This window comes from Letharia lupina (genome assembly GCF_014066315.1).
Source record: "Letharia lupina isolate WasteWater1 chromosome Unknown contig_16, whole genome shotgun sequence".
In the NCBI taxonomy this organism is placed as follows: Eukaryota; Fungi; Ascomycota; class Lecanoromycetes; order Lecanorales; family Parmeliaceae; genus Letharia; species Letharia lupina.
This window is the reverse complement of record NW_023502985.1, coordinates 466,320-481,190: the sequence shown is the minus strand read 5'-3', so window position 1 is coordinate 481,190 and position 14,871 is coordinate 466,320. Positions and strand designations below refer to the sequence as shown.

At 37.1% G+C, this 14,871-nt stretch overlaps 3 protein-coding genes across 3 annotated transcripts; 2 read left to right on the top strand and 1 right to left on the bottom strand.

The window, feature by feature from the left end:
- Window positions 1-1,866: 1,866 nt before the first annotated feature.
- Window positions 1,867-3,558, top strand: HO133_002954 (uncharacterized protein; the record flags this gene model as incomplete). The annotated part of the gene is made up of 9 exons (XM_037293878.1): window positions 1,867-2,112; window positions 2,162-2,190; window positions 2,266-2,278; window positions 2,335-2,437; window positions 2,491-2,604; window positions 2,655-2,860; window positions 2,915-2,988; window positions 3,188-3,212; window positions 3,262-3,558. 9 exons carry the CDS (start codon window positions 1,867-1,869, stop codon window positions 3,556-3,558), a joined length of 1,107 nt encoding a protein of 368 aa, XP_037149956.1.
- A 5,435-nt stretch (window positions 3,559-8,993) lies between these two features.
- Window positions 8,994-11,651, top strand: HO133_002953 (uncharacterized protein; the record flags this gene model as incomplete). Its single annotated transcript, XM_037293877.1, has 6 exons — window positions 8,994-9,320; window positions 9,428-9,538; window positions 9,683-9,851; window positions 10,180-10,874; window positions 10,978-11,173; window positions 11,440-11,651. The coding sequence occupies 6 exons, from the start codon at window positions 8,994-8,996 to the stop codon at window positions 11,649-11,651; spliced, it is 1,710 nt and encodes a 569-aa protein (XP_037149955.1).
- A 1,242-nt stretch (window positions 11,652-12,893) lies between these two features.
- On the bottom strand, window positions 12,894-13,865 carry HO133_002952 (uncharacterized protein; the record flags this gene model as incomplete). The annotated part of the gene is made up of 1 exon (XM_037293876.1): window positions 12,894-13,865. The coding sequence occupies one exon, from the start codon at window positions 13,863-13,865 to the stop codon at window positions 12,894-12,896; it is 972 nt and encodes a 323-aa protein (XP_037149954.1).
- Window positions 13,866-14,871: the final 1,006 nt, after the last annotated feature.

The window sequence follows — 14,871 nt, the reverse complement described above, 5'->3', positions numbered from 1 at the left end:
TAAAGTATATTTATTAATTCTCTCTTAAAGACGATATTATTATTATTATTATAGACTCTTAGATAATCTCTCTTTCTAATATAAGTAAGATCGTTATATTAGAATATATTTAGAGAAAGTAAATTTATAAATAGATCTTCGATATAGTAGACGTTTATAAGTATAAGTATATATTCTTTATTCTCGTCGTTATTATTCTTAATAAGGGTCTTTAGTAGAGTATTGTCTACAGTAGTAACCTTAAGTATCCTTTCGTTAGTAGTCTCGATTAAAATAGAGTTTTCGAGGGATATTAATTTCTTAACGAAATAGGCTTCGAAATATGTTATATGAAATGAGGCTATATTATCGAAATATTAGTCGTTATTATATAATATCGTAATAGCCTTCGCATAAGCCGCCCTTGCTATTTTTAGTTTTTCGATAAATTCGATAGAGGTAATAGGCTTACTAACCTTCTTTTTCTTCTTAAATTCCTCGATATAATTCTTATTTCTTTTAACCTACTTAGCGAAGGCCTAATCGAGGTTAAATAGCCAGTAAGTCCTACTATAATGGCGACCGCAGTCGTCACACTTAGGTCAGAGGATAATGTTGTTATTATTCTTACCGCCGTTTCTCTTATTCTTGTTATTTGTGAATATGGCCTTATTATTAAAGTTATTAATACTAATTAGTTTCTAACGACGTTTTTAATTAAGAAGTTATTCGATAATATAGTCGAAATCTAATTTTAACAGCCTTTCGTTAACGTCTTTACCTCGACTATTTAAGATAATTTTTATAAATAATTCGTAAGAGAAGAGAAGTTTATAAAGGAAGAATATTATAATCTCTTATATATATTAATAATCTAACTTAACGAGTTTTATTTTAGCTTTTTTAATTGTCTTAATATATTTAATAACTTCTTTATAGTTAGCTAAGCTTATATAGTTAATAATTCTTTATAGTACTTTATAAGAGATATATCCTTTAAATTTATATATATCTTCGAGTACTTTAATTATATTATATATATTATAGATATCTACGATATAAATATAGTTATCTAACTTAAGAGATATACGTATATTATCTTTAATCTATAAGTTAGCGAACTCTTATTTATTATACTCTTCGTTCTCTTATAACTAGATTAATATTTTAGCGAGAATTAAATATATTTTAGCTATCTAATAATAATTATATATTATTTAATACTAGCGATCCTAATTGAATACTCTCTTAAATGTAGAAATATTAACTATCGATAAGAATATAGCGAATTTAAAGATCTTTTTAAATTATAATTATTTAAACTTTATTTAATTTATCTTCTAGGTTTATAAGTTATATAATTTCTATAACTCCTCTAATATAGATATAATAGGCTATTAACCTTCATCGTCTTATTATCCTAATTTGCCTATTATGGCTAGAAGGATATATATATATATTTTTTTTAAAATTTAATATAATTAAAATGTTGATATATTACCAGTATTAATTAAAAGCTTATAACCTCTCAGCGTAGTATAGCAGTGGTGATAGAAAGTATATAGATTCAGTAGTGGGGCTATTAGCTATTATATAGCTGATGGAGAATAAAGCACTACTATCTATGGCTAGCTACATGAAAGGAACAATGATGGAATATGCATGGAAGGATGTAGAAGGAACGCATGCATAGAACATGAAGGAACTAGACACGCTGACATAATTGCCTCTCAAAATAGAAACGACAGCCTCGGAAGACCCCGACAACAGACACCTGACACCATGGCTGCCTCACCTTCTTCTCTCAACACCATCCTTGCCCTCTGAGTGAGCGCAGCAACAGCCAAGGGGTATGCAGGCCGCAACAGACAGCGCAGCAACGGTGACATGGAGCTTGGCTCCGTTCGCCCCGACTCCACCCCTTTCCTCAATGAAGAGCCGGCCTCCGGCCCAAGTTCTTTGCGTTCGAGCCTAGACAGTGACTACTATCAGAGCCAAGGTTGCGACATACATATATACGATGACATACTTTCAGACCAGAGTACATCTCCAAACGCTCCCAATCGAGGGTTCGACGCTTCTACATGGCACGGAGGACTCGGGGACCGCGAGGGACTCAGGCAGCATCTCAAGGTACCCCGACTACGCTCCAAACTGTAAATACCAAGCTTACTTCTGCTAGGCTAGAGATCCGCACAGGACTCGATGGATGTAGGCATGCTCGCCCCCATGGATATAAACGCACAAAATCTTAGGGAGCTACAGCAACGTGGTGGGATGATCTAGCAGCTTGTTAGATGTGGGTCTCACGTCGGGAGAATCAAAATAGTGGAAAGGCTAATACCATACTACCAGGAGGTCGCAAATCTTCATCTTGGGGGCCACAGGTGTCTGGACTTGGAGACTGTATCGAGACAGACACTTGGCGGGCCAACGTATGCAGGTGAAGACTCTCAATGTAGGCGGCCGACCCGAACGTTGTTTCGGTTCAGCGACGGCTAAGCAGTGAAGTTATCTGGCTCCACACGCAGATATGGTTCGTTGGTAACCGTGCCCCTGTTTGTTCTTCTATGCGGCAAACAAGACTTCGAATGGTCATTTGCCTGCCGACAGCAACCAGTGCTGGTAAGCTATAACTCGATGGCGCTTCTACATACTAACTGTCGGTGTTGTAGGCACCTTGATCACGAATTTCGTTGGCCCACTCCGCCTCGCGCAAGAAATAAGTAGTATATACGCGAGCCGGATCCTGGATAGCCATGCATTAGGCCCGCAGGCACTGGTTTGCGTCTGGATACTAGCCTTTGCCACACTGAGAACGACGGCGGAGCAGCTTGATTTCACCTTCGACATTTTCGACCCCATCGGCTCATCGCCCCAGGTCGGCGGAATCCATGCTCATCCCGTAGTTGGGACATCTGCTGACGATCGTCAGCTTTGTAATGTTCCAAAACTCGATGACCTACCTTTTATCTTAGAAAAATCGAACAGACTCGCACGCATCGACAGGTATCTCGCCGGATTGGAGGAGTTCCAGTCTTTCTTCCTCTCGGTCCAGCGACTGCTAGCTCCAGAGCCTATTGCAGATGCCAGCGATGATGATGATCCTGCCTTTCGCTCGGCGAGAACCAGAGTCTGCACAATTCGAAGCCTCGAGAGCTCGAGAGAAGATAAGACAAGAGCAAAGGCTTTGCCAAACATATATGAGACAATATGACGCGCTGGTTCAATTGGTGAGTCGAATTCCATGCCTCAAGACCAGCCCTGAATGCTGTTCCCTAGGTTATTTCCTACAGCACCACTCAAATCACCGAGCGATTAGATCACGGCCGCGAGGTCGCAGAGCAGTTCGGTAAGATAGGAGTGTTCCTTGCTGGACTTGCTGGGATCGTGGCACCCATGAGCTTACTAACCGGTTTCTACGGCATGAACGTCAAAGAACTGACACAAGGCGCCACTGGGACACTGTTCGAATTCTGGGAAATTGGTATTCCTGTGCTTTTAGTTACTGCAGTCTGCGTTGCCTTCATCCTTCTTTGGATGATGACAGGATCTGTCCTTACGCCTAAGAAGGGATAAGGCCCAAGGAGCCAAGGCAAGGGGGTTCATTGACCTACTTGAGAACATCGAAGGCTACGTTGACGACGCTGAAGAGCTTGCTTTAGGGTAGGTGGACGAAGGAGGTGCTTTGGATCGCATTGGCTCTATACTAGAAGTGCCGTGGGCCATATGGGCTGGTTTCTTGGGACTGAAAACACATTGGCAGGATTTCCATCTATCCACTTGCTTTGGCTTCCGCAAGGGGCATTCTGACGACGGCTGCTGTAAAATGGAATTTCCCTGCGTCTGCAGAGATCAATTACAGTGGACTACTGAATTGAAAAGAGGTGTGGGTTTGTGCTGGTCCCGAGAACGATGCGCCGTGGTCAATTCGCTGCCGGGTCGTGTACGAATTCGCAAGACTAGACAGCAATGTGATTCAGAAGATTGATTCAAACCGAAAATGGTATTAGTTACATAGGCTAGCCTCATATGATAACAGTTAGCGTCGTCGATCGCGAACAAATTAAACTACTATTCTATATTATGGAATAATAATTTAAATATATATTTATTCTATTAGATAATAACGACTCTAAGAATACTATATATAAAGAAGTTTAAGAGATCTTATCTTTAGTCTAAGACTCTTAAAGAATAAAAGTCTCTAATAATCTTATCTTATTTAATAGCTTTATTACGTAATATAAAGTCTACTAATAAAGATTAATAATTAAATTAAACTATTTATATAACTTATAAATATATACGATTAAAGGCCTATGAATTAAATTTATAATCATTTTTTTAATTAGAGCTATCGAGTAAATTTAATAAGCGATCTTTAATAAGCGATATTTGAATACCTTACCTCTTAATAATTATAAGACTAAATTTCGAAATTCTTATTCTATTATATATACTTTTATCTTATTCTATTATATTAGTATATATAATAGAATAAAATAGAATTAAACTAGAAAATCTTAAATTTATATATATAGTTAATTATAAATTTAGAGTTATTATATTATTTAATTAAACCGACTAAGTTAGCCCGCTAGTCCTTTCGAGACTCTTTATTAAAAAAATAGATATACGTTATTCACAATAGAAATAACTTTTTTATTTTTTATTAAAATTTTAGAATTTTTTTTGGATTTAAAGCGCTATTTACGCTTTTCAAATATTTAAGAATTCTAAAATTTAATCTTATAATTATTAAAGCGCAAGGAGTTCAAATATTACTCATTAAAGTTCGCTTACTAAAGATCGCTCACCTACTTACTCGATAGCTCTAATTAAAAAATAATTATGAATTTAATTTATAGGCCTTTACTCGTATTAATATAATAGAATAAGATAGAGCTAAGTTAAAAATCTTAAATAATAGAATAAGATAGAGCTGAGCTAAAAAATCTTAAATTTATATATATAGTTAATTATAAATTTAGAGTTACTACGCTTTTTAATTAGATATCGCGGATAAATAAACTAGCGTCCGTAACTATTAAAATCTCTTACTCTACTTTTAATCATTTAATAACTTTACTATTAATAGAGTTAAATTAGAAAATCTTAAATTTATATATATAGTTAATTATAAATTTAGAGTTACTATACTCTTTAACTAGATCGACTAAATCATCGCGGGTAAATAAGTTAACGTCCGCAATTATTAAAAATATCTTATTCTACTTTTAACCCTTTAATAACTTTATTATTTTCTATTAAAATTTTAAGATTTTTTTTTTAAATTATAGAATGAAATGTAGGCTTTTAGATAAAAAAATAATTTCTAAATTTAGTCTTTTGATAATTAAAGCGTAAGAAATTCAAATATCGCTTACTAAAGTTCGTTCGACAGTCAAATAGCCTTGATTAAAAAATAGATACACATTATTTAAATTTAGAATAACTTTTTAATTTTTTATTTAAATTTTAAGATTTTTTTTTTAAATTATAGAACAAAATGTGGGCTTTTAGAAAAAAAAAGAATTACTAAATTTAGTCTTATAGATATTTAAAGGCAAGGAATTCAGATATCGCTTATTAAAGATCGCTTACTAAAATTTACTCGACAGCCCTAATCAAAAAAAAAAATTATGAATTTAATTTATAAGTCTTTACTCGTATATTAATAATAGAATAAGATAGAGCTAAGCTATAAAATCTTAAATTTATATATATAACTAATTATAAATTTAAGATTATTATATCTTTTAGCTAGACTAATTAAGTTAGCTCGATAATTCTCTTAAGATCTCTTAGTAAAAAAATAGATATACGTTATTTATAAATAGAATAACCTTTTTATTTTCTATTTAAATTTAAAATTATTTTTTTATATTATAGAGTAAAGTTTACGCTTTTTAATAATTTAAAAATTTAAAAATTTAATCTAATAACTATTAAAGAAAAAGAATCTTAAATACTACTTATTAAAGTTCGCTTATTAAATTTATCGATAGATCTAATCGAAAAATAAATTTATATTATTTAATTTTAAAATAATATTCTTATTTTCTATTAAAAAATTTTAATTTCTTTTTTCAATTATAGAACGTAATATAGACTTTTAAATAAAAAAAAGAATAATTATAATTTAGTCTTACTAATATTTAAAGATAAAGAATTTAAATATCGCTTTTTAAAGTTCGCTCGATAGCTCTAATTAAAAAATAGATATATATTATTTAATTTTAAAATAATTTTTTTATTTTTTATTAAAATCTTATAATTTTTCTTTTTAATTATAGAACGTAATCTACGCTTTTAAATAAAAAAAGAATTATAAAATTTAGTTTTATAAATACTTTAAGATAAAGAATTTAAATATCGCTTATTAAAAATTTATCTACTCTATTAAGAATATTCTTTAATATAAGCTTAGATAATCGAGTAGTAATAAATTTAATAAATTTCGAAACTAATTTACTTCGTCCTCGATTCGAATTCATAAATCTCCCTCGTTAAAAAATCGTGAAATCGTAAAATTCGTAAAATTCGTAAAATCGTAAAATTTATAAAATTATAAAATTAATAAAATTAATAAAAATTCGTAAAATTGTAGAAATAAAAAAATAAAAAAATAATAAGAATTAACTATAATAGATATTAAATTTAACTTTTTATTAATTAAATTTAATTTTATTTAAAGTTAATTAAATCTTTATAAACTTATTATTATTAATTTATTATAACTTCTCTTTTTTCTATTAAAGTCTTTGAAATTTTTTTAAATTATAAAATATAATTTTCGCTTTTAAATAATCTAAAAAAAAAAAAATCGATCTTATAGTTCTAAGTAAATCTTAAATTAAAGTATTTTCACTCTTCGAGAGTCGAATTCAATCTCGAGATTAGATTTAAAAATTAATTACTTTTTATAAATTGAATTTATAAGTTTAAACTTACTATTATAGAATAAAATACTACGACTTTTAACGATATAAGAATTATTAAATCTTAATAGACGTTTATTAATTTATAATAATAATAAGAATTACGATAATAAATTAACTTAATATAAGAATTTTCGAAGTTTAATCTTTTATAGTTCTCTAAATTCTATTTATTAAATTATAAAAGTCGATTTTTATATATTATCTTATTTAATAATTTACTTTAACTCGTAATATATATATCTCTCTATATAATATAATTATATTCTTTCTTATTTATATTCAGATATAGTTTTTAAATTTTATTTCTAAACTTATTAAATTAAACGTAATCTTAGATACTTATTACGCTAAGATCTAATTATCTATAAATTATATTAACTATAAATAAAATCTCTCTCTTTTTAAAAAAGCTCTATATATAAGTATACTCTTATACTATATTTTATAATATATTAAATCTTAAAATAACTCGCTCTTTAGAAATTAATAATATTATTTAACTAGTATTTATACGAGTAAATGTCTATAAATTAAATTTATAATTTTTTTTTTTTAATTAGAGCTGTCGAGTAAATTTGATTTACGATCTTTAGTAAGCGATATTTAAATTTCTTTTCTTTAAAGAACTATAAGATCAAAATTTGAGATTTTTACATTTTTAGAAAGCGCAAATTACGGTCTATAGTTGAAAAAAATAATATTTAAATTTAAATAGAAGATAGTAAAGCTATTAAAAGGTTAAAAGTAGAAAAAGAGATTTTAATAATTACGAATATTAATTTATTCATCTATAGTATCTAATTTAAAAGCGTAGATCTATCGAGTTTATAATTAACTATATATATAAATTTAATATTTTCTAGCTTAGCTCTATCTTATTCTATTATATATATTAATTTATATTAATTAAAGAATTATCTCTATTTCGAAGAATTTATTATATAAAATTACTAGTATTAAATTTTTTTTAAAGCGTATTTCTTTATATATATCTATTTATAGATTATATAATTTAATAAATATTCTTATATTATATTAGAATTAGAATTATATCTTAATAAGTAATAGTAATAATTAAAGATTACTTAATAGAAGTTTATTTATTTATTTTACTTATTTATAATATTATTTAATTATACTATATCTCTATTTATTTTAATATCTATATTACTTATCTATTATCATTTAATCTATTATATAGAATTATTATATATAAATAATTAAGTAATAAATTTCTTAATAGTAAATAGACTATTAATATATCTTTTAAATAGTTTAATACTTATTAAACTTTAATAGAAGATAAAATAGTTTAATCTTTCTTAAATTTTAATAGAAGATAGATAAAAGAAAGTAAAGAAAGTAAAGAGATGAATAGAGAGTTAAATTCTAATTCAGATTACGTAGAATCTATTACTACTCTCGATTTTAATCTATTTATTTTTAATATTTAAAACGATTAGCTTTAGAGTTTAATAGCTTTATTTTAAAATATATTAATTATATAATAAGTTTATTAGTAATTATAAGTTCTTTTAGATATGAAATAGTCTTAATTATAGTTAATAAATACGTTTTAATCTTCTACTTAGTCGAATATATAGTCTACTTTACGAAATTTCTTTCTTATATTTCAAACTTAAATAACTATTCGCGGGGTAAGGTTCGCCTTTTTCTATAACCGTAGCAATAGAATTAAATGGTGCTAATTACTTTACATCGTACTGGTACTAAGCTAGCACGGTGTGCGCCTTTGCAGGCACGCCCGTAAGGTACTGGGTATATATTTTACCTTGGGGCTGCTGCCCGCTGCCCGCTGTTCGGGCGCGGCCACATTCCTTTACCGCCGATTTGGCTGAGTCTAGCGTGAACCTTACGTCACTGTCAGCTTGAAGTCAGATGCTCTCGATGCGGGGAATGGAGCTTGATAATTCTCGAGATAAGATATATTCCTGAGCGCAACAGCCCAGCGCATCGCATATCTTTCCCTGCTCGTTATTTCATTCAGCCAGCCAGCGATCTCGAGAACTTTGAGGTGAAGACTGGGATTCCAATTCGACATCAGCAATGCTTCGGTCCGTGAGAACATATTTCCTCTCCCCAAAAGCACATAACACGGTTCGGACCGAAACTGAGGTTCGCCGACATCACGATCTTTCCCAGCAAGATATATCGCCTCTGTTCCGCCTTGAAGAACTAAAAGGTCTCAACCTGTATGAGTGCTCTATGGAAGAGATACAGCAACATCTCTCAGAGGGTCATTTTACGTCGGTTGACTATGTCGAATTCTGCCTTCGACGTATATATAACGTCAACCCCTACCTCGAGTGTATCATCGAAATCAACCCAGACGCTACTAAGATTGCTGCAGAATTGGACGACGAAAGACGCCAAGTAGGTTGAAGTTTCGAGCTTTAACATTGTGAGACAAGAGGTGTGATTTTAGAAAAAGCAAATCGGGTCATTTCTCGATAAATCGCTGACTCCGAAACTTTCTGCAGGGTAAAGCTAGAGGCATACTACATGGCGTACCAATCCTAGTCAAAGATAACATGGCTACAAAGGACAAAATGCAAACAACGGCCGGCTCATGGGCTTTACTTGGAAGTATTGTGAGTGTTCAATCCGTCTCAATGTCTCCCCTGGTGAACAGTGTCGAGCCGTCAAGTATGTACACATCGCAACTACTTCGGTCTTGACACTGGTTTAAAATCTGAAGGTAATCTCCAGGGAATGCTGAGTCATAGGGGGTCTAGGTCCCCAGAGATGCCCATGTAGTCTCGCTTTTGCGTCGCGCAGGGGCGATCATTTTAGGGCATGCTAATATGAGTGAATGGGCTTCGGTCCGATCATCGAACTACTCCACCGGGTACTCTCCGCGCGGCGGTCAAGTGCGAAATCCGTACAATCTTTCCAGTAGTCCATGTAAGTTATTATATTGCATCGAGCAGAGATTCCAGGAATACAATGGCTTTCCCCCTTTCTTTGACGTCAGAATGCTGGTTGCTAGAGTATCATTGTAGCATATTTAGGACTCCATACATGGGAAGGATCTTCTGTATGGGCTTGTTTTTGCAAACAAACCACTGTGCGAGTCATTGAACTATCAGAAAAGCGTTTTCAAAAGCTGCCCTGTCTCGAAAGGGCACCACAAGCGTATTTCCTGTCTCAAGGAGAACCAAAATGATTTGTGTCACCCTAAGCTTTCGTACAAAGCGAGTCACGGATGATCAGTCTACTGATATGATTCTAGATGGCTCCAGCTCAGGCTCTGCAGTTGCGGTCTCCGCAAACATCGTACCCGTATCCTTTGGGACTGAAACCGACACGTCAATAATTGGACCAGCATCGATCAATGGCATTGTCGGGATTAAGCCTACTCTTGGACTTACCTCGAGAGCTGGTGTTATACCTATCAGCAAAAGCATGGATACCGTCGGCAGCTTCGGTAGGACTGTTGCCGATGCGGTCCATGGACTGAATGCAATCGTTGGCAGTGACGAAAGGGATGCCATGACCTGCTCCTCGTCACGCTCCCAAAGAAAAGACTACTCCAAGTACCTGACGACAAAGGGTAGCCTCAAAGGTGCCAGATTCGGCCTCCCAAACAAACGGTGCTGGGAGTTCGTCGCCAAAGATATCAGAGAGACGGCACTCACGGTCCTTAAAGCTATCCAAGAGGCAGGAGCGGACGTCGTCGAGGTTGACTTTCCCTGTGCAGAGGATCGTATACCAGGAGACGGCAACTGGGACTGGACGTACGGCAAGCCGTCAGAGTCAGAGTTTTCCGTAGTCAAGGTCGAGGCTTTCCAGGGCATCAACGCGTATCTATCAGAACTCTCAGAAACGCGCATGAAGACCCTGGAGGACGTCTTCGAGTATAATCAAAAGAATAGCGGTACAGAAGGCGCCAAACCCGGTGACCACTCAGCATTTCCAACAGGACAGGTGAGCCACGCCACCACCTTTACTTCACTCTTATGTTCTACAATATTTCCCTGCTTCACATTTATTGAACAGAGCGCTTGGTCTCGGCTGACGTTATCTATAGAACAACTTTCAGCAAATCATACAAAGCTGCGGCGAAGCGACGGAAACCTATTACCAAGCCCTGCATTACACCCAGCAAAAATGCCGCACTGAGGGCATCGACGCTGCGCTAAAGGACAACAAGACTAATACAGTGTTCGATGCGCTCATCTTGTTTGACCGGAAAGGCGCGGGACAGCAGCTTGCTGCCCAGGCTGGTAAGTACTTTCATTTTGTGCGTACGTTGAGCATTGCGATATTTTCTCTCGTCATCCGAAATATCTCGAAAAGTCTATACACAACTGCTGAGTTCTTTCGATCTCTATAAAGCAAAACCCTGTAATGTTTTCGTGTTTCCTGCTTTTCCTTCTTCAAGATTGAATGACCTATTGAGACCCACAGCCTTGAAATTTGCTTGCTTATCAGCTTCTTTGCCCAACAATGGTGTCATATTGCCGTTATCAGCCTGATCTAATCTTAATAGGCTATCCCATCATTTGTATACCAATCGGTGTTGACTCCGCTGGGTTGCCCTTCAGTCTTTCTTTGCAGCATACCGCATGGAAAGAGGATGTTTTGATTAGATGGGCAAGCGCCATCGAAGATCTTGTGCATCAGATCAGTGGCTGGCGGTGCACTCCTGAATATAGAGAACATCTGTCCAAGAACATCCCTGTGGTGGATAAGTCTTCTTAGCTGGGAACAATCAGAAGCCAAGTGGCCCGGAGCGGAGTACAGAAAATGACAATGAATGGAAGATGTAGCTAGTCGTAACCAAGATCGCTAATGTCTTCGTGCACAACAACCGTTATGGCAGCGCATTCGAAGAAGAAGAAGAAAATTACCGTCATCACGAGATAAGAGGTAGATTGGCCGTCAGGATCCAGATGCAAATACGGCCTAGCTTTCATGCAGAACCAGTACTGCACCATGCCTCAAGGCTACAAGGCTACAGGACTCAGATGTTCGCAAAGCTCTGTGCATGTTCCCAACGCCCATCATGTGTGGTGACCAGACCTGTAGATCATGCTGGCTTATGAACGGTCACGTCCACGACAATCGAATCGTAACCAGTCCCCCCTGCAGTAACACCCTGCTGCTACCTCCCGTCACCGGTGCGCAAGGCTCCGCATGCGCGATACCAAGCGCTCAGCCTCAACCTTTGCGACTCGTCCGAGCAATCGATAGACTTCAGGTGCGATAAGTAAAAGCTGTGGAACGTATTCAGGCATATGTATCAGAATGCTGGTTGAAGCTCCAAGGAAAGCTTCAAGCACTGGCAAGCGCCATCCGGCATATATTTGCGTTGCAAGTTACGAGAGGATCAGACAACGGTCGCACCTGCGGGTTGAAGGGCTGGACGAAAATCAAGAGCAATCTAGCCTCTATACGACAGTGTTAAACTCCGTCTGCCTGGCTCACCATCATGTTAACTCCCATCCTTGGAGGTGTGAGCCTTCGGTACGCATACGTGTCCATCAGACGACGGCGAGGAAGGGTTTTCAAAAGTTGTGTCAAAGTCTGAAGGTTTGACGGTGGGTAAATGCACCGAGGATCTAATTCAATGCGGACTGGCTTTCATATGTGTTTGCTTTCACCCTGAGTCTCGAATGTCAGATGGCCTCGCACAAGCCAGTTCTACCACCTCCATACGTTGAACTTGGTCTAGGTTATTGTCCAAGCTTATCGTTGGCAGCACCCCTGTATCTTCTCGAGCATTTTAGCACTCAACGTTGTAAAAACTCCGAGAAACATGATTTCGACTGGGAATCCGTTGCATACAAAGCAACATTGATATTCCAGCAGTAAGGTGCTGGGCTGATCGGCAGAGATGAGGAGGCATTCGGAGGATTTTTCACGCTCAGGTAGGCTGGTGTACCTTGTTGGACAGAAATGAGCACGTTTGCAGCACCAAATCCCACCCACCTCCAAGTAAAACTAGTCGCTCCAATCCCGCTTCCAACTCCCTTTCCACCCATGTCTCACAAAAGCGTCTTTGGACCCCTTCCTCACACTCCCCGGATGCAGCTGCCCTGTCCCAAATCCATTGACCGGCAACACCATGACATCTCCAAAGAACCTCGGCTCCTTCATCCCCGTGAAATTCCGATAACTCATCTCAGTCCCCGTCGCCTCGGACAGAGTCTTCATAACCGCTCTCGTCCAGATGACCGGTCCGCTGAGTTGAACCACTTCTTCGTCGCTGGGCTGCAGCTCTGCGATTGTCGTCTCGTTCTTCATAGCGAGTGCGTGCAGTGCATCGACTACGTCGGTGACTATGCGCGCCATGAGCGGATGTCCGCGGCTAGCGGCCATTGTCCACTGGCAGAATTGCAAGCCTGGACCTTCCATCCCAGGATATGCTTCTCCCTCTCCTTGGTCGTACTCGATGCCGACAACGGCGTGCACTTTGGATTTCAAATGTAATGGTATCCACTCGTTGACAGGTTTCAGCGCAGCGGTGTCAAGATCGCTGTAGACTCCGCCTTCGGACTCAAGAAGCATGTAGCGGAGGAGGTCGGAACGCAGCACGGGGACGCGCAGTGAGAGGAACGGGTAAAGAATCTCTCTCCGATTGGCATAATTTTTTAGGGCAAAAGCGTTGGCGCCGGCGGCGGAGACGAGCGTGTACTGGTAGTCCTGGTTTTTGGTGATCCAGGTTTGGATGGAGTCGGTGTAGGAGTCGATGGGAGTGTAGTTGAAGAAGATCTGCCATATCTTATTCGGGATGTCATCTAATGGAGGTGGCTTTGGAGCGGTCAGGTCCGGTGAGGGACGACGGTTGATATAGTGGATATAAAGAACGACGAGGAAGGTCCAGATGAGGCATTGTAGAGGGCGTCTTCTTACAACACTGGTACCACTAAAGACCTTAGGCCGAGGTACTTCCGACCAATTCTTTATTTCCATGGTGGATCTGTCTGATCTCCGCGGCTGCCACTGCAAAAGATAGCATATTCATGTTCTATATATGGCCCTGCATGCTCAGACCCGCTGGAATGACGTGGCATGGATCGTGTTGCCAGATTTGGGCGGGTTGAACTAAGTGTTCACTGATTTGCGATCCAATGCCGTCTGACTCCTGAAAAGTTGGTGACGGGTGCTAATGTTTCGCGGCTATAACAGTAGATTCGAAACGCAGCCCCTTCTTTTGAAACGACACTAGTGTTTTTCCGTTTGATGGACTAAAACTCTGTAATCTATGAACCTAGAGCAGAAAGACTCATCTTGACTCGAAGGAAACAGCCAACTTCATGGAGCACCAGTGTAAGGTGGACTTCATAGCCTGTGCACTGGTTTGGGGGACAAGATTTCTCAAGGCACGCAAAGAACGTGACAATATTGTATGGAGAGGACCTTTCAATCTCTCTCGTGCCCCGCAAATACATGTCCGTGTTTCCCTATCGCATAAGGAATTCTACACACAGTTCATTCCGCGATCACTCAGTCGATATTTCAGCCTCTCACTCTTTATTGACAGTCGCATTGGCCTCTCCAAAAGCAGACGGTACAAGTCTATTGAGTGCTAATTTAGTCGCCCAGAATGGAAGTCCAGAACTACATGTGCCTGTTCACGCACACAAAAAAGCCTTCACCAGCGTTCCGAACTCGCCAACAATCAATGAAGAAGAGAAGAAGCGGGTTACAGCTCGGCAGGGGTGAAAAAAAGTTCGGCAGGGGTGAAGCTTCGGCATATGCTCGCTTCACCCCGAATGAACTCATAGCATATGCTGAACGTATCCGTTTCACCCCGGATGAACTCGGGCCGGGTCCAAAATAATGTTGGCACTTTAGAGGGGGATACAGGCATATACTATGCATATGCCTCAATCTCCGTAATCTACTAATTATATTATAGTATAAAATCAGGTGGCTGGGAAATACGGTGGCTGGGATGCGTGGGGGCTATATTTCG